This window comes from Ascaphus truei, chromosome 4 (genome assembly GCF_040206685.1).
Source record: "Ascaphus truei isolate aAscTru1 chromosome 4, aAscTru1.hap1, whole genome shotgun sequence".
In the NCBI taxonomy this organism is placed as follows: domain Eukaryota; kingdom Metazoa; phylum Chordata; class Amphibia; order Anura; family Ascaphidae; genus Ascaphus; species Ascaphus truei.
The window spans coordinates 395,815,765-395,838,455 of NC_134486.1; the positions used below are offsets into that span (position 1 = coordinate 395,815,765).

The 22,691-nt window shown below is 45.8% G+C and overlaps 1 protein-coding gene across 2 annotated transcripts in view; it reads left to right on the forward strand.

Moving 5' to 3' along the window:
* Positions 1 to 260: 260 nt before the first annotated feature.
* Positions 261 to 22,691, forward strand: part of EFHC1 (EF-hand domain containing 1) — a 56,552-nt gene continuing 34,121 nt past the window's right edge. The window contains exons 1-7 of one of the 2 annotated variants that reach the window (XM_075598597.1): positions 261 to 955; positions 5,842 to 6,063; positions 8,221 to 8,508; positions 9,459 to 9,608; positions 11,257 to 11,449; positions 12,649 to 12,869; positions 16,744 to 16,884. In XM_075598597.1, coding sequence (XP_075454712.1) covers positions 893 to 955; positions 5,842 to 6,063; positions 8,221 to 8,508; positions 9,459 to 9,608; positions 11,257 to 11,449; positions 12,649 to 12,869; positions 16,744 to 16,884 — 1,278 coding nt within the window. In that variant the 5' untranslated portion in view covers positions 261 to 892. The remainder of the gene's footprint in view (positions 956 to 5,841; positions 6,064 to 8,220; positions 8,509 to 9,458; positions 9,609 to 11,256; positions 11,450 to 12,648; positions 12,870 to 16,743; positions 16,885 to 22,691) is intronic. The other variant, XM_075598598.1, reaches the window with a different exon arrangement.

The following is a 22,691-nucleotide window of genomic DNA, read 5'->3' on the forward strand; positions in this document are numbered from 1 at the left end:
AGCCTGTGAGCTCTGCATTCAGACACTGCATCACCCACACAGGCTGCACGCACTCAGGTGGCGGGGTTTTGCTTTCTCTCTCTGCTAGAACACTTGAGTGACAGCTGCTACACCGCCTCGCGCTGCTCTGGGATGCGAGCTCTCGCGCAGACAGAGATTCGCGCATGAACCCCCTGCCATGGAGGAGGCGGGGTCAGAGCGCGTGCTGTTGTTGACTGTTACCTTGGAGACGGAGACGGCGCGCGATCTTCTTGTTGCCTGGAGACGGAGAACGATGGCAAGAGACAGATACAAGAGAGAGAGACAGAGATAATCAAGAGAGTCACAGAGAGGGGATAGGAGGGAGAGGGGAGAGGAGGAAGAGAGAGGAGTCACCGAGAGGGGAGAGAGAGGAGCCACAGAGAGGGGAGAGGGGAGAGGAGGAAGAGAGAGGAGTCACCGAGAGGGGTCACAGAGAGGGGAGAGAGAGGAGCCACAGAGAGGGGATAGGAGGGGGAAGAGAGAGGAGTCACAGAGAGGGGAGAAAGAGTCACAGAGAGGGGGGAGAGAGATAAGGAGTCACAGAGAGAGGGGAGATATAGAGGAGTCTCAGAGGGAGAGGAGAGACACAGACAGACAGACAGACAGACAGACAGACAAATAGCAATAGGTGGGAGAGGGAGGGAGAAGAAAGGGAGAGAGGTAGATACAAGTGGAGAGGAAGGAGACAGAGGTGCAAAGAGAGAGACCAGGGGAAAAGGGGGGTATAGGAGGAGGGGGGATAGAAAGAAGGAGAGAGAAAGGGTGAGAGGGGGGAATAGGGCAGAGAAAAGGCACAGAAATATACAGACACACTTAGAGATAGCAGAGAGGTCACATTGAGACACGGCCAGGTATTAAAGCCACCGCAAACATGGCCTCTCACCCTGTCCATGGACTGCCCTTCCTGCCCGGCAACACGTTCAGAGACCCCACGGTAAGTGACCCCGCAGCACCCGCAATGCTGGGGGCACCAACCTACCGGACAAGGGAGCACCAAAACCAGCCATTTAAACACCAGGGGCCCTTCAAATGTAAGGGCAATGGGGTCTTACGGGGGGGCCAGTGACCTGAATTCAAGGGGCAGCCCCACCTGGGACAGATGTGAACTAAGCGCAGCAGGATGTTTAGTTGGGTTTAAATGGAGCTGGCCTACGCCACTTATTTTTAAAAAAGTTCAGCTTTTCCATGGAAAACAAATGCTCTAGAGCAGGGGATGTCCATCTCCAGTCCTCAAGAGCCACCAACAGGTCAGGTCTTAAGGATATCCCTGCTTCAGCACAGGTGGCTCAATCAGTGGCACGGTGTGCTGAAGAAGGGATATCTTTAAGAGCTGACCTGTTGGTGGCCCTTGAGTACTGGAGTTGGCCACTCCTGCTATAGAGGGGTTTTTACAAATCATTGATTCAAGTTTTTGAAGTGAAACTTCCTTAGTGGCACCTCATTCGTGATGGGGCAAAAAAGAATTGTGGAGACAGAAATGAAACGGATGTGACGTCAGTGCTGGCAGTTGAGGCCGGGCTGTGTTCTGGCTCAGCCCAACCCCAACACTGACATCACACCCGCTCCACAAATCAGATGCGGCGGCGGCGGCGATAGCCGCCGGCGCCGCTCCTAATCACCCCCCCACCCCCCCCAGCCCCACACCCCCCACACACCGTGACATATGCGGCGGCGATAGCCGCCGCTCCTAACGGCCGCTGCCATGCCGCGCAGCCTCTCTCCTCCCTACCTCCGCTTTCCTGCGTCCCGCTGACTGAGCGCCGCCGGGGTCGAGGAGAGGAGCCCAGGGATCATGGAGGGTATCCGCCGCCGCAGCTCCTAACGAGCTCTGCTCCCCCCACCCGCTGACATGCGGCGGCGGCAGCCCTCAAAATTTAATTGCCGCCACTCCTGCTGACCTCCCCCGGGCGAGGCATGGAATGGGGGGGAGGGGGGTAGAGTGAGCTGCGTTCCCCACAGCACCATCAGAAGGGGATCGCTGCAGCGCTCCCCTCGAAGCCAGCTCCTGCTGACGATGACGCGCTGCCCCCCTTTCCCCGCCGATACTGCCTCTGCCCACGCAGCACTTCCGGAGGGGGGGGCCTTTATTAGGTATCTGCCCGTTGCCCGGTGCTGCCGCGTCTCGCCGGGGGGTGGGAGGGGCGAGGAGAGTCTCAGGCAGAGCCGCCGCGGGTCCGCAGCTCTGCCTGTCTGTGAGGGGAGTAGGAGTCTCAGGCAGAGCCGCCACGGGTCCGCAGCTCTGCCTGTCTGTGAGGGGGGGGGGGGAGGAGAGTCTCAGGCAGAGCCGCCGCGGGTCCGCAGCTCTGCCTGTCTGTGAGGGGGGGGGAGGAGAGTCTCAGGCAGAGCCGCCGCGGGTCCGCAGCTCTGCCTGTCTGTGAGGGGGGGGGGGGGGGGGAGGGGAGGAGGAGAGTCTCAGGCAGAGCCGCCGCGAGTCCGCAGCTCTGCCTGTCTGTGAGGGGGGGGGGGGGTGTGAGGGGAGGAGGAGAGTCTCAGGCAGAGCCGCCGCGAGTCCGCAGCTCTGCCTGCCTTTGAGGGGGGGGGGGGGGAGTCAGGAGAGAGGGGGCAGGACACAGAAAGAGAGACACACATACAGTGACAGACACACACACATACATATACAGTATACACACACAGACACACACACTGACTGACACACATACACACACACACACTGACTGACACACATACACACTGACTGACACACATGCACACACACTGACACATACACACACACTGACTGACACACACACACACACACACACACACACACACACACACACACACACACACACACACACACACACACACACACACACACACACTGACTGACACATACACACACACACTGACTGTGAATAGGTTAGGGGGATGTGTGAGGTGCAGGGGGGCTGCGCATACGTCACACGGTCACACGCACGCACACGGTCACACACACACGCACACGCACAGTCACACGCACACACACACACGCACACATACACAGTCAGTCGCGCACACAGTCAGTCGCGCACACAGTCAGTCGCGCACACAGTCAGTCGCGTGCACACGCACTGTCACGTGCACCGTGCACTGTCACGCGTACACGCACTGTCACGCGCACAGTCACACACAGTCACACAGTAACACGCACAGTCACACGCACAGTCACACAGTCACACAGTCACACGCACACACACAGTCACATGCACACACACACAGTCACACAGTCACACGCACAGTCACACAGTCACACGCACAGTCACACAGTCACACAGTCACACGCACACACACAGTCACACGCACACACACACAGTCACGCACACACACACACACGAGGAATTCACGCTTAGTGCAAATACAAGGGATGTGTACGCATGTTCTAAGTCAAATTTATTTGCGTTTTGTCAATGAAATTGTATTTTGATTTTTAATTAAAACATCACCAATACAAATACAATTTCTGTGACAAAAGTCAAAGAAGTTTCACTTACTATGCGCGTGCACAGCACACACAGCTTTTTTTTTATTTTAGTGATCAGATTTTTGCCAGCCATCAAAATGGTTAGCTCTGCATGCAAAGTAATCATGATCATCATTAATAATAATAATAATAATAACGTCATATAGTGCTTTTCTTCTAATCTGACTCAAAACGTTTCACAATTACAATGCAGTGTGTGGATCGCGGCCCGTAGGCATTTTTACAGACATAGTCCCTGCCCAGGCGGTCTAGGTCGTTTGGCCGCGACCGAAACGCAGCCGGTGTTTCCGCTGCCGGAACACTCCACCATGTGTCCTCTCCAGAGGCCGACTGCCGCGCCACACCAGACAAATGCATGTTTAAACGTCCCTCGCGGGACCGCTACACTGCCTAGACAAGCCACTCTGACGCACCATCTTTAAATGTCCTACGGTTAAACATGCAGTTGTCGGAGCGGGAGGTAGGGACATGCAGTTGTCGGAGCAGTATACGGGCACCCAAAGAAGAAGTATGTAAGATGTCAAGTGTGAATGTGGCGCCCATCCTTTAACATCGCTACTGACATGCCCAGCCTGCACCAAGTCCATGACCCCGAGAAGGTATGAAGAGAGACAGGGAACCACTGTACATTCACTATATGATGTATCACTCCTTTGGTGCCGGGTAAGGAGGGGTTACACTCAGTACAGTGCTTGTAGGCTATTCCCAGAAATAACGCTGTGATAATCATGGTCTGGATGTGGGTAACGGCAGGTTTTGGTGCGACCTAATTATCCTAACGTTCTTTCCATGTGCTAACATGAACGGCGGTTTGAGGATCTGCGTTGTTAGGCGAATGGCTCATGTGCATATGTGTACGCCAGATGTCCGGTAAAATTTATAGATTACATATTTTTTGCGTTAACGCAAGGGTATCGTAACGCACGTCACCTTTGTGGATGTGTGTTACGGGTATCGACACGATAAATGGTGGTAACGTAGCGATAAAATATTTAATGAACGTCTGAGGATCTGCCCCTTGGAGAAATAGTAGGAGGGGGTTATGGTAAGTGAGTACACAAGGGGTGAGTATTTTGGAGCTACGGATATCTTCGTTAAAGAGGTGGGCTTTAAGATAGGCCTTGAAGGGGGAGAGGGAAGATGCTTGTCGGAATTACTATGAAGCATCCAGATTTAAGTCTAAGGCTGCGTTCATGCTGCTGAAGACCGTGCGGAGGTGTCAGCGCGCGAGGCGATCACATTGCCTTAAGGCATTGATTGTACCCATAGACCGCGTGGGCGACAGCAGGAGGGGGCGCGCGGTGCGAGAGGAATCAGTTGAAACTGATTTCTTGGCGCGACGGGCAGGTCACGTGAGCGATTTGCCCAATGAGGGCAAACCAGCTCTGTGACGTCACAGGCACACCCCAAGACATGCCCCCACCACGGCGCGTCTACCATGTCCATAAAACGCACCCGCTTCACGCGGGTGACGTCACGCACGCGCACGCCTCCGCGCAGTTGAAGGCTGTATGGACATAGTCTTAAGAGTAGCAATGACTTTTGCAGTTGCAAAATTTTGGTTCTTGGACATCCATCCATCTATCTGCATTTCCAAGATTGGTCTTCAATTTGTATAACTAGAATACACCTGAAGTGCAGATGTTACTTAATTTCTTAACCTTTTTGTAGGTGGATGCAATGTCTATGGAAAGGTGTCACTGTCTTTTGTCTGTACTGAAATCTATATATATATATATATATATGCAAATGTAAATACAACTGTATGCTCATCTGCATGTCTTAGGCAGGTCTGCAACCCCGCCTTTCCCCATTATCACCCAGCACACAGCACTTCCACTGCAGCAAGGGATTCTGGGAAATGACATGCAAATGAGCACACAGTGCCACTTTTTGCTTCAAAAACCATTTTTAACATGGTTCCCTATAGGCTTAAGCTTGCTGCATGGTCACAGCTTTGAGCACAGCCAGGGTTAAGGTGCATACCCAGAAAACCACCCACAGACAGCCGTTTCGACCTTAATGGGTCTCATCAGTGTGGGGTTGATTAACTGGGTATGCAAAGAAGCTAAAGGATGGGCCAACCATAATACTGAGTTAAGTTATGGTGAGTAAAAAAAGTGACAAAAACCCTCCACAGCAAAGCAAATATGCAATATCTATCTATATATATATATGTTAAGAAATTAAGTAACATTTGCACTTCAGGTGTACAGTATTCTAGTTATAAAAATTGAAGACCAATCTTGGAAATGCAGATAGATATATATGCAGATATATATGTATTTGACCACGCAAATTGCATATAATTTCACATGTACTGTGTAGTACTGAAACACATTTTACTCTTCTTGCTTCAGAAAACCGCTTACCAACGTTCACAGACATTGACGTACAAGAATGGCTACACTCGCCCTCTGCTCCCAACAGTAGGAATCGGACGGGATCCCATCACAGTCAACCAGTTGTCACAGGCTGAACTGGATGAGTTGTCCAACAAACGGCCTACTCTGACTTATGGGCAAGCCAAGCAAGCCCCGCCATCTGATTTCATCCCAGCTCATGTGGCTTTTGACAAAAAGGTAAAATGTAATGCCAGACTGTTGTGATCATGTCCGATGTAATGATGTTAGGAAGGCTGTTATCCGATAAAAAAAAAATGAGTTCTAGAGTAGGACCATATATACAGTTTATAATACTAATACTTGTGCATCATATATACATAATAAATCATAAGTGAATGCTAATATTTTTTATTACTGTGCTTTTCTAATCAGCCATCCATGGGAGGCTTTGACATTTTGGGTCAGATAGTGACATGCAATTAATGACTTTGTCTCTATGATAATGGTTCTCTTCCTTCCCCACAGGAATCCTATATCTTATGTGTGCCCCCTTCCTCTTAATGCTTTCCCTATCTCCATCTCTGGGATATAGAGTGAGGTAGTAAAGGGTCTGGATTAGGGAGAAGTTAGAGGATTTTATGTATTCATCCATCTAATAGTATCCATCGTAATTGAAGGTCCATCTTCAATGTTGTTTGCCGTGTCTCCTCACTAGCCTGTAGAGTAAACGTTAACCTTACCAGCCTCTGGTAGGCAAGGGTAGTTAGGCAAAGGGGGTAGTTGGTGTAGTTTGAGCTTTATATTAGCCCTTAGTGATCAGCTAGTCATGGGTTGCCCATGGCTATCTGGCGACTTGGGCTACTAAGTGGTTTCTATATTTCAAAGCACAAAAAAGTCCATGCACTATTACCTACTATTGTAGGTATTCACTTGGTAATAAGTCATAGCTAACGCCAAGTTTACCTATTATTTATTTAACATAACGTTATTCCTCCGCTTAATATTAACAGGTTAATGGATAGCTTATGCCTATGATACTGGCATATCATTTTCACTAACCGTTGTTAATATTAACGCTGGGCTTTTAACATAACGTTAACCTTACTTAACATCATGGTAATTACTTTAGTGAATACTGTGTTAGCATTAATGTGATGTTACCTGCGGTTAAGGTAAGTTCCCTAAAGGAGAACTTACTGTGCCATAGAGTAAGAATAGTCAAAGGTAACATTTATATATGACAAAGTATAACCACATTGCAGTCAATGGCAAATAAGCCACACGATGCAGTGTTTTGAGTTTGCAATCCCAATCGCTCTCCTTTTTCCTAATCAGAACATGATAAACTGGGACCGCCAGGAAAACACGCGCTTCAATGACAAATCATTGTTGTGGGAAAACAGATCAAGCCTTCCACCGTGATTTTAATGCTGAAAAATAATTGAAATTCCCTGCTGTTCGAGTCTCTAAAATATCTTTAACCAAGAGAGCAAAATCATTACTTTCTGATAAATAACTCCCCATACTGTATACTGTGCAGACAGATATCACTGGACTACTGATTAAAACTAAATACAATCTCTGTAAAAAGAATACAAATAAAGCAGATATTTCTGGAGTTTTACAACTTAAATAAAATTAATTTTCTATAGAAGAAAAAATGAAATTTTCATAGAAAATAAAAAAAGTCTGTTAAAAGGCCACATTAACACAATGTGTTGTTTTGGGTGGAGATTCACAGATTACCTTTTGAAGGTATATTTCCTGGTATTTACAGAGTTATGGTTTTTAACTCAGTTCCTGGCTCTCTGCAACGTTGGTGACCTGACAATAGGGAGACGTGATTAGCCCAACAAGAAAACATACGTTTTTGTAAGAAAGTTCCAAATTTGTATATTACTTATTCTCTCACTAGATATAGTAGAGCAATACAAACAAACCGGGATAATTCCTATTTTAAGATTTATTTCGTTCTCTGCATTGAGCTAGATAGAAAATCAGACTGGAAAGCCAGGACTGAATCTTGTCTTATACCTATCACACACTCAGGATAGCAGCTGCCAAGGAAAAAAAGGGGGTTAAGCATCAAACTCAAAAACTGTATTCTTGTCACAACAAAGACATTATAAAAATCAGTGGTGTGGCCCAATTTCTATGGGTGCCCCCTGTTATCGGCGGCAATATCTTTATCCTTGCTTTTATGCCACAGGGTCAGAGGCAGCAAAGCGAGAGGACACAAAGTTAAACACAGTTTATATAACATTTCTCCATCCCAACTCATTTTACTTGATGTGATTTGTTTCACATTTGTCTCACATTTGTGTACATTTATTATGCAGGTGCAATGCAACACGTGATATAATGGTTGTCATTTTCCATCCCCACACACTGCAGGTGCTAAAGTTTGATGCCTTCTTCCAAGAGACTGTTCCCACCTCCCCCGATGAACATTACAGAGTCCGTAAGGTGTCTGTGTATTACTATCTGGAGGACGACAGTATATCCGTCATAGAGCCTCATTTGGAGAACTCTGGTATTCCTCAAGGCGCTTTCATCAAGCGCCAGAGACACCCCAAGAATGACGCGGGAGATCACTACCACTGGAAGGACCTCAACGTGGGCATTAACATCACCTTGTACGGGAGGACATTTTGCATTGTCAACTGTGACCAATTCACCCAGGTAGATTAAAATGTCATAAAACCATTTCTATCAGATAAATGTCACTTAAGTGACAAGGTGCTACTATCTGTTCAATTGTGGCACATGCCATTCATTATTTGTATTTGAGAAAAAGAGGCTGAAGTTGACATCGGGAGTGCAAACAAGAAACGGTGACAAGTACCTTTAAAGCAGAGTACAGTGTCTAGTTAACTACCATACATAATTCTCTTATTCCTCTAAAGATATCATCAATCATCTCCACTCCTCTCCTATCATCTCCACTCCTCTCCTATCATCTCCACTCCTCTCCTATCATCTCCACTCCTCTCCTATCATCTCCACTCCTCTCCTATCATCTCCACTCCTCTCCTATCATCTCCACTCCTCTCCTATCATCTCCACTCCTCTCCTATCATCTCCACTCCTCTCCTATCATCTCCACTCCTCTCCTATCATCTCCACTCCTCTCCTATCATCTCCACTCCTCTCCTATCATCTCCACTCCTCTCCTATCATCTCCACTCCTCTCCTATCATCTCCACTCCTCTCCTACGTCCCATGAAGAAGTATTTCCTGGCATTTCCCCTGAGCCTTCCACTCAGCAACTTCAGAGCATCACCTCTTGTTCTAAAACAAGGGTAGATAACTCCAGTCCTCAAGGGCCACCAACAAGTCAGGTTTTCAGGTTATCCCTGCTTCAGCATAGGTGACTCAATCGACTGAGCCACCTGTTCTGAAGCAGGGATATCCCCAATACCTGGCCTGTTGGTGGCCCTTGAGGACTGTAGTTTGCCACCCTTGTTCTAGAACTTCTCTTTCTCCGAAATATGCTTCGCTCCTGTGCCTTGTTCATACCCTTTAAACAAGTTTAAATCCTTTTGGAGGGGTGCACAGCATGAGAATTTTGCCCAGCCCAACTTTATTTAAATCTAACTAACAGAACAGATTTCCTTGCTTGGCTTGAATAGGAATTTCTGGAAAGCCAGGGCATCGAAGTAAACCCCTCTGAGGAAATCCCAGACGATCCGTACACGTCACTCCGCAAGAACCCGGACCGTACTTATATCACCCCGTCTGACTTTGACCAGCTCAAGCAGTTCGTCACCATGGACCGCAAGGTAACATTATCTGTAAAAACAAACATTTGTCTGGAACAGTTGATAAAGGCATTCCTCAGGAATGTCCCAATCTCGCGTGTTTATGACTATACCAGTTCAGTGACGCTTTTCCGATGTAGACCTGCTGAAGAATTCTATTCATCCATACATACATCAATAGTATTTGTTTTCTTTATCCTGGCCCTGCAGCAGCCACACTCCCCGCAAAGACTGTTATGCAGGCAGTCCTCGTTTTACAACGCTTCGCTTTACAACGAATGGCTTATCCAACGCTATGCAATGCATACCTATATTCATTTTTACAACGCCAAAATGGCTTATCCAACGCTCTTACGACGCTTTGCAACATTGTGTATGTGTGTATAGATATATACACATTCACATAAACAACGTTGCAAAGCGTCCTAAGAGCGTATATATATAATACTATATAATATTATATTATACTATATAATATATTATTTATTATGTTATATTATATATATAATACAGTATATACACTATATAATGTATGTGTGTGCTGCATATCTTTTTGCCTGCATAAAATATTTGGTGTATTTTAGTGTTAAAAATGCCTGCAGGAACGGAACCTTTCATTTAAACAGTGTTCCTATGGGGAAACGTGTTTTGCTTTACAACGTTTCGCTTTACAACGCCATTTTGAGTAACGCATTGTGTCGGATAACCGAGGACTACCTGTATATGTTAAATGTTTGCATAGTTATAGTCAGGGGCCGCCTAGCACTTTCATAAATCATCATTTGCAGACGCTTAGAATATCTGACCTACAGTCGGCAATTGGATTAGGCTAGAACAGGGGTAGCCAACTCAAGTCCTCAAGCGCTACCAACATTATGATTGAGCCACCTGTGCTGAAGGGATATCCTAAAAACCTGACCTGTTGTTAGCTCTCGAGCGCTGGAGCTGGCCACCCCTGGACTAGAAATAGGGGAAATTACAGATCATTTTTAAAATACCTTCAGGTATAAATTATAAGGTAGAGAAGGGAAGCTTTCTGAGACACCATAGCAAGGTGTCAAGTTTGAATCCTGGAGGGTGGTAGACTCAGGTGATATGTGACGAAGGACAGAAAAATAGTAAGTGCTTGGAACCCGTCTTCCAGCATAAGTGGTAGGTGCAGATGTAGTTAAATAATGAACATGCTTGAGAGTACCCTATTGAGATAGAAAGTACTTGCTGGATATTAAATCTGGTAGAGTCCATGATTTTGCAGCAAATAGGAAAAATAGCTCTGCTGCCCAAATCATGTTTATCTTTCCCCCGTATTTGTGTAATTCGCCCTTTGGCCTTTTTTCTTGCTTTACATCCACTTGCCATCCAGGCTTCCGTTGAGATAAACTCTCTGCTTCAATTTTGCATCACTATAAAATATAAATCTGTCCATCAAACTACTTCCTGCTTAATTGTGCGTCTATCCGTCCTTTACTGTTTATATGGTTAAATGCCAAATAAAGTTTGAGCCAAGCTGCTTTTTAAAAATAAAATCTGCAACATACAAAGAGCAATTGGACTCTGACTCTCTGACCAGTGCATTACAAAAACCCAATGTTTGTTTGCACGTTTATTTTTTGGGTATGCAAGTTACCATTTTATGTCTGCAAGTGAAAATAATCTGTTCCCTTTGTAGGTTCTGCGTTTTTTCGCCATTTGGGACGACTCTGAAAGCATGTTTGGGGATGTACGGCCTGTGATTATTCATTATTACCTTATGGATGACACTGTGGAAATTCGGGAGGTCCATGAGCGAAATGATGGAAGAGACCCCTTTCCAGTGCTAATGAAACGGGAACATTTACCCAAATCATTGAAGGACGTAAAAGGTGAGAAGGTCTGGATGTGTGGCTGGCTCTATGTAAATAAAATAATATGTTCATTTGACTCCTCAGGTTCTGCAGAGCCTACATACAATCTAGTCTCAATTAGGAGCAGAATTCACTAAAAACCTCTCCTCGTGATTTGCGGCCACACCGGGTTTTGAAAATAACCAATGCACTCGCATCTATTTGAATGCACTTTTTTTTTGTATATTAACAGAATGTTAATATAATGCCTCAGAAACTTGGTGTGGCCGCGAGTCATGAGGAGAGGTTTGGAAAAAACGTGCCTTAAAATATCAGACAACTGCAATTATTTTTACATCATTTTTTTTTTTTTTTTTTTTTTTTTTAAGTTTCAACATTTTCCATTGTTCTCAGGTTCATTTGGGACTATATGCTGCACATGGGAGTGTTTGTCAGTCTTATTTGCTGTAGTTTAATGACACTGTAATCAGATTTGTGGATGCCCATTTCTAAGGCCATGTTAGCAAAGAAAACATTAATCAATTAGAGGTTAGTTAGTGCAATACAATCCACCTGAACCAAATATTACAATGTATACAAACATTGTGAGGATAAACTTTCAGAATTGATACCGTCTATTAAATCACCCATTAAACATATCACGGTCATTAGTTAAATTTGGACAACCCAGGCGTTTTTGATGTACTGCAAGTGAAAGTTATGAAGGGCTATGTATAATCATTTTTGGAAAACAAATTGAAAGAGTTCATTGCGTAAACAAATATATTTCTCTCCTAAAACCATTAGCGCCATACTGTATGATGGTACAGCGTACATATGGCTGTGTCCATACAGGGGCAGACCGCGCGGACGCACGCTGAGCGATCAGACTGCCTAAAGGCAGTCATCGCGTCTATACAGCGTGCGGGAGGGGGTGCGCGATGCGCGTGAAATTAGTCAAAACTGATTTCTCGGGCGGTCATGTGAGCAGTTCGCCCAATGAGGACGAACAAGCTCCATGACGTCACTGGCCCGCCCATAAACACGCCCCCAGACGGCGCGTGTACTAAGGCCAGGGAAAGCACCCGCTTTCCCTCAGCCTCCGCGCGCCTCCGCACGGCTGTAATGTCTATGGACACAGCCTTAGTCAGTATTCATGTTCTTACATGTGGGACACCATTTTTGTATTTTATGTATGATGCGCTATAATACATTATTTTATTTATATATCCACACAGATACCTTCCCGAAGTGTGTGTTTGAAATCTCAGATAAGGAGGTAACGGAGTGGTATTCCCCCAGTGATTTTTGCGTGGGAAAGCACACTAGCATCCTGGGGCGCAAGTTTCTAATCTATGACTGCGATGCATACACTCGGGACTTCTATCGTGAAAACCTTGGAGCTCCCGATTTCCAACCGGTCGATGTGACAAAGAAGAAAGAGGAGGAAGTGCCCCAGGTACACCGCTAGCAATCGTTCTAAAGCACGTAGAAAAGCAGGGAACCGTTTTAAATGTCTGGCTACATGTCTCTCCTAGTTTTAATCACTTTTACCAAAAGCCACCATATGTCCATGTACTAGTGACTCGGACATGCAGTCCGCCAAATTGTTTGGCTGTGCGTTTATACAGAATAATTGGCACAGAGAATTAGGACAATCACACGTTATTAAGCTATAATGGTGATATTTCGAGGTTGTTCACACCAATGATAGGCAAACATTGTTATACATCTATAAACCTATCCACTGTCCTTCAGAAAAGTAATAATGGTCCCAAAACATTATCACAACCTGCTGACTTAAAGATGCAGTCCATGGGACCAAAGTAAAGTAATGGCAATGGCATGTTTAATAGATTAATTATAGATAATTTACATTATTTAAACCATCAGACAAGTATAGTTATTTTCAATTATTTTAAAATGTTTCCATTATTAAACGTTTAGGTCAGTATTTACTAAGAGGTTCTAAGTCAAGACACCTTACAGCCCATTCAAATAAATGGGCTGTAAGGTGCCTTTCTGCTCAAAAAGGTGTATGATGGTGTAGCACTGTTTAGTAAATATGGCCCTTAATGTCTTCATGTTAAACAAATGCTTTGGAGTGTTTTTATGATCTTTACCTAATCTCTTTTGAGGTAAGACTACACTTTTTGCCCGCTAGGTGGGACTGCCTCTTTAACGCTATGTAAGTCTTCTGCATGTCTTCATTTTTTTTGCTTTTGCAAGACGTTAATGTATGTAGCGGCGAGCAAGTTCGGATTGTTGGTGACCGATCCCCCCGAGGTTGTAAAATGTAGTCAATACAATCTCACAACATTTGACTCGGATTGCCGAGGTTCGGGTGTCGCATTCCAAAAATCCAAACGTGCTCCTCTCTAGTTATATGTAAAGGAAAGAGCAGCATGGGATTAGAGTGCACAGGTAATAAAAGATAGGAAGATGGTCTCAGTACATTATGAAAGTCATTATTTACATCCAAAACATGAATTCCAAGTCCTCGTGGCAGCAGGGACATTGCGCTCTGGTGGATGTACAATCTCACTGGCGCCCCATAATTATTTGGCAATGGTGTAGTAATCACTATTGACAGAATGTGCTTAAGTATTCAAAAATAATAAGAAAAAAAAAAAGAATTGTTAATGAATTTCAAGACCTACCAGACAATTTCAATACCATATTTGTGTTTTAATATATTATTATATTAGCACATTAGGTGGCTGTCAGCTTTGGTGTTATCGATGATCTTTTTTTATATCAGTTAGGCTAAATTCTAGAGAGAGGATCTTTTTTTTTTTTACACTGGTTTTGCCCCAGTTTTGCAGCTGGGAGACTTTAGTAAATGACCACTACAGTTTTTATTATTTGTCCACAACATAAAGCTGATCCAACAAGTAAATGTTTGTGGTCTGGAGCTCAGGTCCCATGTGCCTCCCAGTTGAGTGGACCCTTGATGCACAGTTTTGCCCCTTGCTCTTCAGATTGTCTTGTTCGAAGGGAAAATAGACTATATTTCTCCATATTTGGACCTCTGCAGCTATTTATCATCATCATGTCTCTAACTCAGGGGTGCGCAAACTTATATTCATGCGCCCCCCTTTCTCCTCTCCGGCCCGCCCCCACCCCCCCCGGCGTCAAATGACATCGCGGGGTCGTGTGTGACGTCACATGAACCCGCGGTGTCATTTGACACCGGTTGCCATGGAGACGTATCGTTGGAACCAAGGTAAGTAAACCGGTTACAGAGGCTTCACGCGATCCCCGGCATTTATTTTAAATGCCTTCGGGGAAGCGTGGGGCCTCTAACGCCCGCGCCCCCCCCAGACAGACAATATAGCGCCCCCCCCCCCACTGCTTTAACTCATACTAAACATTGGACTAGTATTATATTTTTGCACTCTAACGTCACAGATATAGAAGTGGTTGCACTAATATATATTATTCTCTAGAAACACTCAATTACCCAAGCAATATTGTACATGTTTTTTTTTTCTTAAATAAATTAGTTCTGTAGCATTAGATAATACTGCATTTTTGTTATTTTGTTATTCAACTCTTAATGCCATTTTTAATTCGTTTTAATATACTGGGTATCCTTTGATTTTTAGAGCAGGCTTTAGCACACATCCCCAGAAGTGCAAGATATTTGCAACACTTTCCTGTTTGTGATAATTTGTTGCCAATGTTCCCAGCAGTTTCAGCTGCAACAAGTGTAACAATCGATAGTGTTACCTCAGTAATATAAGAATATATTGTAGCTGCTGAGTTACACTGACTGAGGGATTGTTTGAAACTGAAAGGCAGCAATTTAGTGAACACTGGGAAGTGTTCACAATCTTTGCTGATTGATCACGAGAGAACGAATCGACTGGCAGAGTAGGTAATTAGTTTTCAATAAAGGTAATCAAAGGCTGCATATATTAAAAAAAAAATTTTTTTGTGAAAGTGCTGCTTGAATTGCCTCTTTTAAAAAAAATTAAAAAATAAGGCAACTACAGGAAGGCATTACTTATAACAGGTATTTTATTGTTTTATTTACTAAGCAGCAAAACATTAAAACTCCTATGGTTTTTTTTAAAAATCAGTTCTGTAGTATTGAATAATACTTACTGCTTTTTATTTTTCAGCTCTTAATGTAATTTTGTATGTTTTAATGTACTGAGCATCCTTTCTAGTGGTTGCTATAGCAGGCTCTGGCACATCTCTTGTTGAGCCCAGCAGTACAAAAGCTTTGGCAACAAGTGATCACAAACAGGAAAATGTTGCAGTGTTCCCAGCAGGAGACTGTGGCTGAGTTGAAAGCTGTAATAATAAACAATTTGTTATCTTAGTAATATAAGGTTACATTGTAGCTGTTGCATTCCATTGACTGAAAGATTCATTAAAAGTCGGCCATTAGGTACATACAAACAAAAAAAGGGGCGCAAAAAAGATATACAAAGATTTAGTTTAATCACAAAATAATATATATATATATATATATTAAGCCATAAAAACATATATAACTTCCACATAAAAGAAAGAGATCATAATGGGTATAAAAACCCACCACTAAATCATACCTCAGAATGGTTTTAAAGCAAGTAAAGTCCAGCAGCCAAGACTAAAAAATAGCTACCAGTCTTAGTTAGTTAGTTGGCGTTCTCATGGAGTTGCTCCGCTAACAGCTTCCGGGTTCCGTCGTCACGTGTCTCCCATCGCTGCTATGACCTCACCGCTCAACGCGTTTCGTGTCGACTGGACACTTCTTCAGGGGGTTGGCTTAGTGGTCCCATGATACCTATTAAGTACCTTGGCAAACTAAGTACTTAGCCAATCGGGACCATACCGCAGAAAATACACACAAGCCGTCCAATTAGCTTACCCTAATGAGCCTAGCAAAATGACCATAAACGGCCCAAACAAACAAAAGGGTGGGATACAAATGACATACACACAAATTAGTAAAAACATATTAATTAACAAATGACACATATACCAAACTATATGTACAATGTACCAACGGAGGGGAAGGGAAGAGAAAGGGGGGGGGGAGAGAGGGAGGGGATGGGGAATAAAATAATAGGCCATTAGGTGCACCCTGGGAGCAGGATATTCTCTGATCGGCAGCTTAGGTAATTCATTTAATTAAAGGTCATCAAATGCTGCATATGTATTTTTTTTTAATAAAAAGTGCTGCCAGGATTGCTGCTTCAATGTTTAGTCCTGTTTAAGTTCGGCAAGCTATAAACAATGTTATTTGAAATGAAGTGGCTGTGCCTATTGTACAAGGTATTGAAGTATTATGGTCACTATTTACTTTATCTCTACATTTGCCTCCTCTTTGCTTGCAGGAGATGCCGCCCTACAATGGCTTTGGATTGCTCGAAGACTCTCTTCAGAACTGTCTTGCTCTTGTTCCCAAGCCTCCCAAGAAAGACATTTTTAAAATGTTGGAGAATGACCACAAAGTACTGAGATATGCAGCTCTTCTGGTAAGATGTGTTTTACTTTCAAATAGTTTCAGTGCCAAAATATCACGTGGTTGTGCCCGCAAAGCATGAGATACCATCATGGTTATCAAGCTTCAAGCTGAGTGTGTGAGATGTGACATGACAGGGTTCCTCTATGCTATCATGTTTGCAGACACTGCAACATTTGGCACATGAAAATAGGTACATTTTATTTTCTACATCACTGTGGGATAGAGGAGTTTACAAGCAAGTAACACCTTCTAAGGGGCCTATGTAACATGTGCAATTTACTATATGCAAAGGTCATATGGATTTATATGTGTATACTTATTTACATACACACAGCATACAAGGGGTGTTACATTCTTCTTACCCAGCTGATTATTATCAGATTGGCCATCAATTCCCCAGCTCCTTTAACTAGCTGAAGGTTTCGAGCTTCAACCACTGGCTGAAATAGGCACAGCTGAATTTAATACAGTATGTACAGAATATAAAAATAAAAACAGATACAGTACTTGCTAAATAGATACAGTTGGAGGTGTGTGTTTAAATTGCCTGCATAATATCACCCGGTTTTGACAGCTCTAGATATCTCTGCTAAGATTGTTAGAAATGACAGTACTGAGTACAAATATATAGGGATTATGCGCCACCATATAATATACCTTAGAGGCTATCCGCTATGGTAATGAAGCAGCTTTAATTTAATTTGTACTAGCTGAGAGACCCGGCGTTGCCCGGGATGTAATGTTCCCGTTCCTCTCTCTCCTCCCCCCTCTCTCTGTTTGTCCCCCATTCACATCAATCCAGTCCCCCCCCTCCCTCCCTCCTTTACAGCTTCATGTAGCGTGTGTGCGTCAGTCACTGTGTGTTTGCTCGCGCGTCAGTGAGTCTGAGGCAGAAACACAAACACACACAGACTGACTGACGCACACACAGTCAGTGTGTGCCTCAGTCAGTGTGTGCGTGCGTCAGTCAGGCTTTGTGTGCGCGTCAGTCAGTGTGTGCGTGCGGCAGTCAGTCAGTGTGTGCGCGCGGGGCGTCAAAGGCAGGGGGGGGCGTCAAAGGCAGGGGGGGGGCGTCAAAGGGAGGGGGGGGGCGTCAAAGACAGAGGGGGGGGCGTCAAAGGGAGAGGGGGGGGCGTCAAAGGGAGGGGGGGGGCGTCAAAGGGAGGGGGGGGGGCGTCAAAGGGAGGGGGGGGGCGTCAAAGGGAGGGGGGGGGCGTCAAAGGGAGGGGGGGGGCGTCAAAGGGAGGGGGGGGGCGTCAAAGGGAGGGGGGGGGGCGTCAAAGGGAGGGGGGGGGGCGTCAAAGGGAGGGGGGGGGCGTCAAAGGGAGGGGGGGGGCGTCAAAGGGAGGGGGGGGGCGTCAAAGGGAGGGGGGGGGCGTCAAAGGGAGGGGGGGGCGCCTCAAAGGCATGGATTCCTCCCCCTGCATTTCCTGCAGTGGACAGGAGGGGGGAGGCAGTGGACAGGAGGGGGGGGGGCAGTGGACAGGAGGGGGGGGGGCAGTGGACAGGAGGGGGGGGGCAGTGGACAGGAGGGGGGGGGGCAGTGGACAGGAGGGGGGGGGCAGTGGACAGGAGGGGGGGGGCAGTGGACAGGAGGGGGGGGGGCAGTGGACAGGAGGGGGGGGGCAGTGGACAGGAGGGGGGGGCAGTGGACAGGAGGGGGGGGCAGTGGACAGGAGGGGGGGCAGTGGACAGGAGGGGGGGGGCAGTGGACAGGAGGGGGGGGGGCAGTGGATAGGAGGGGGGGGCAGTGGACAGTGAGACACACACACACACACACACACACACACACACACACCTCAGTTGATGCGCCCTTTCTCAGTTCCGTTTGGCGCCGGAGGTGGGGAGCGACACCTACCTGTACTTCCGGGCGCCGCCACCGTCTGACTCGGCGCCGCGAGGGAGGAAGGGGGTCCGCCATCTTACGCGCCGCGTGGCAGCTGCGGGAAGCTAGGTGATTTGGAGCGGGGAGGGGTGATTTGGAGCGGGGAGAGGTGATTTGGAGCGGGGAGAGGTGATTTGGAGCGGGGAGAGGTGATGCCGCTGGGGAGGGGGAAGAGGTGATGCCGCTGGGGAGGGGGAAGAGGTGATGCCGCTGGGGAGGGGGAAGAGGTGATGCCGCTGGGGAGGGGGAAGAGGTGATGCCGCTGGGGAGGGGGAAGAGGTGATGCCGCTGGGGAGGGGGAAGAGGTGATGCCGCTGGGGAGGGGGAAGAGGTGATGCCGCTGGGGAGGGGGAAGAGGTGATGCCGCTGGGGAGGGGGAAGAGGTGATGCCGCTGGGGAGGGGGAAGAGGTGATGCCGCTGGGGAGGGGGAAGAGGTGATGCCGCTGGGGAGGGGGAAAAGGTGATTTGGAGAGGGGAGAGTGTGTGAGTGTGTGAGTGTGTGAGTGTGTGAGTGTGTGAGTGTGTGAGTGTGTGAGTGTGTGAGTGTGTGTGTGTGTGTGTGTTTTATTTATTTTTTTGGACCTTTGGCCCGTCACTCCGCCTCAGGCCAATGAGAGGTGTGGGGGGCGGGCCAAGGGGGTGGTGTGAGTGTGTGAGGCCAATGAGAGGTGTGCGGGGGCGGGCGGGCCAAGGGACCAATGAGATTGCCGCTAGGGACACCGGACATCCAGCAGGCAGGCATGCATGCAGGCATGCAGGCAGGCAGGCAAACATACAGTGCTTTCACTAATATAGTATAAGATTAATGGTGCACGGGAGCAGGGGGTCTCCTGAGATTAACCGCATTGATTTCAGCCTCGGGACCCCTGCTTCCTGAGTTACAGGCCCTGGTATGGGGTGTCGTTATCTTCTCCAGTATTTAAATCCCGCGGTCACGTGACGTGGACGATTTAAAAATGGCAGTGATACCAGGACGCGATGCCTCATACCGGGGCCTGTATCTCAGGAAGCAGGGGATTCCTGAGGTAGAAATCAAAGCGGTTCAGCTCAGGAGACCTCCTGCTCCTGTAATAAAATTGACATTAAAGCAGCTTCATTACCTTAGCCGATAGCCGCTAAGGCAATGAAGGGTTAAGGCACAATAGCAGTTTTTTGGGAGGCAATTGCCCCCAATAAACATTGCAATATGTACTAGTCACCAATACACAACCCACCCCCTGTGCCCCCAACAACCCCTATAACGCCCTAACACACATACAAGCAATTTTTTGTTTTTATGCACAGGAATGATACCAGAGGTTGGCGTGGGCCCTCAGGTGGTCCCCGCGGGTGTCCGGGGGCCCTCGGATTGTTTCCGCGGTCCTTGGGTGGTTCCCTCGGGTCCTCACTGGCCTGCGATAACAATCCGGTGCCTAAAAAAATCAATAATAATATGCATACATTCAAATAACTACATCCCCCCAATACATACAGTACAGTAATAGGCAAAATTACTATTAAACAACACAGAGAACCCCAGCAAGCTCTTTTTGGGAACCCCTGACTATTATGATATGGATAATAGTGCATTTGCCCAGTTAAAATAAAACATTAACCAGCAGAAATAAAGTAAATAAAACTTGCACTCACCTCTGCCAGCCTGCCACGATGAAGGCCATCCTCATCACCGTCCAAATCCCCCGTTGCCAGAGACAATGCAATAAAAAATACAACCTAATTGCCCCTAACCCCTTAATCACCTTAGCGGTTAGTAACCACTATAGTAATTAATGGGTTAACCCACCCTCCCCCACTACCCACCCAGGAGGCCTAACCACCCTCCCCAGGCAACTACCCCCACACTTTCCACCCATTCATTGGTACAGTGGGTACATCATGCTCATATAATATGGGCATCATTTGCCACTATAGCAATAAATGGTGACGCTAAAAAAAACAGGCCTAAAATAAAACCCATTACATAGAAAAATAAACACATTACAAATGCCAATAAATGAATTGATTGGCACAGTGGGTACATCATGCCCATATAATATGGGCATGATTTAACACTATGGCAGTAAATGGTCAACCTACAAAATAAACAACCACCAACAATAGCCAATACAATCAAAACAATCACCAAATAAACAACAATAAACAAGTAAACATCACAACATTACCAGCAATCAATTAAGCAAATACCAAATAAACACCAGAATTAACCATTGAAACACCAAAAAAACATCAATAAATAAAAGAAAACTCCAAATAAACACCATTATTAAAAAGCAAAAGACCAAAAATAAACCACAATTAAAAAGCAAACAACAAAAAGTAACAGAAATAAACAATTGAAAGCACAACAAAAAATGCCATAATTCAAAATCAAAACACAAAATAAATAGCATTAATATTTAAAAGCAAAGAACCAAAATACATTTAAAAGAAATAAAAGCAAGCATTTTCCAAAAAAAAAGTGGACACCCGAGAGGACCACCGGACCCCGGACACCCACGGGGAACCACCTGGAGTGCCCAGGACACCCGCAGGGACCACCCGGAGATCCCCCCCCCGGCCACAGTATTAATGCTGTGCAGGAAAAAAAATGCTTTTATGCATTCATCTCCATCTCTTTTGCGCCAGCCTTTAGCTGGTGAAAATAAATGGTGAGCTTTTATAGTACGATAAAGTTATCACTGCTTTGTGAATAGCAGTTACTGGCAAAAAGATTTGCCATTTTTGGGCATAGCATACGACTTTTTTTTCACTTGACTGTTTATGGGTGATAAAAAGCCATTATAGCGCGATACTGCACTGTTATCACTGCTTTGTGGATAGCAGAGCAGGCAGTATCGAGCTATAATGGCATTTATCGCACTTAAAACCACTTATCACTGCTTTGTGAATAGGCCACACAGCGAGGCTGGATCGCTGGCAGCTAAATGAAATTATCAAGGAGATTTGTCATGGTCTTTGTTTATCCTGGGAAATGTAAACACAACATCTACTCACTATGGGGTCAGAGCAAAAGTTGAGCAATTCCGGGGCAAAAAAAGCTGCACAAGATATATGGAAGTCATTTTTTTTTTTATTACTTTCAGGGTTTTTTATGCGTGATACTGTACATATTTGACAGAGAATTACACCACTTTTGCTTTCATATATAAGTCACTGAGACTGTAGTAAATATATAGAAAAGTTTATTTAGCAGAGGTAGGGTTACAAGGTGGCTTCGCCAAAAATACTGGACAACGGTGACAAGTGCGACACACACACACACACACAGACACACACACCTCAATGCCGTTTCCTCCTCTCCTTGGCCCCACCATGAGGCTCATGACCCCTCCTCCTGATTGGCTGCTGCTGGGTAATGCAGCCAATCAGGATGGAGGAAGCTGACCAGCCCCCTAGCCACATCCCTGCTCTAGGAAATCCTGCGGCCCCCCAAGCCGGTCAGATCACTACTGTATGTCCTGATTGATAATACTGAACACATACATGTTCAGTATTACCTCTCAAATACAAGTACAGGGGCGCATAAGAGAAGAAACAAAAGACACAATTAATAATATTATAAACACTTTATCAGTACACATAAAGAGTGTACAACTTACTTAAAATATGTAAGGTGGATCACGATAATCCCAAACGTCAGCAACACCCTCGAGGAAGGGGCCCAAATTCCTCTGATCCCCACGCCAAACAGTCCCAGTGTCTTAATGGGACGAAAAGTTGCACAGTCTCTAAGATGGTATGAAAAAGGCTGAAGGCACTAATCCTATGGCATCCTCGTGGGTATGCAATCTGCAGCTTCCGTAGTCCGTCGTCACGTGACTACATCGCTGCGTATGACACCACCGCGACGCTTTTCGTGTCTCAAAGACACTTCTTCAAGGGCCCCTTCCTCGAGGGTGTTGCGGATGTTTGGGATTATCGTGATCCAATT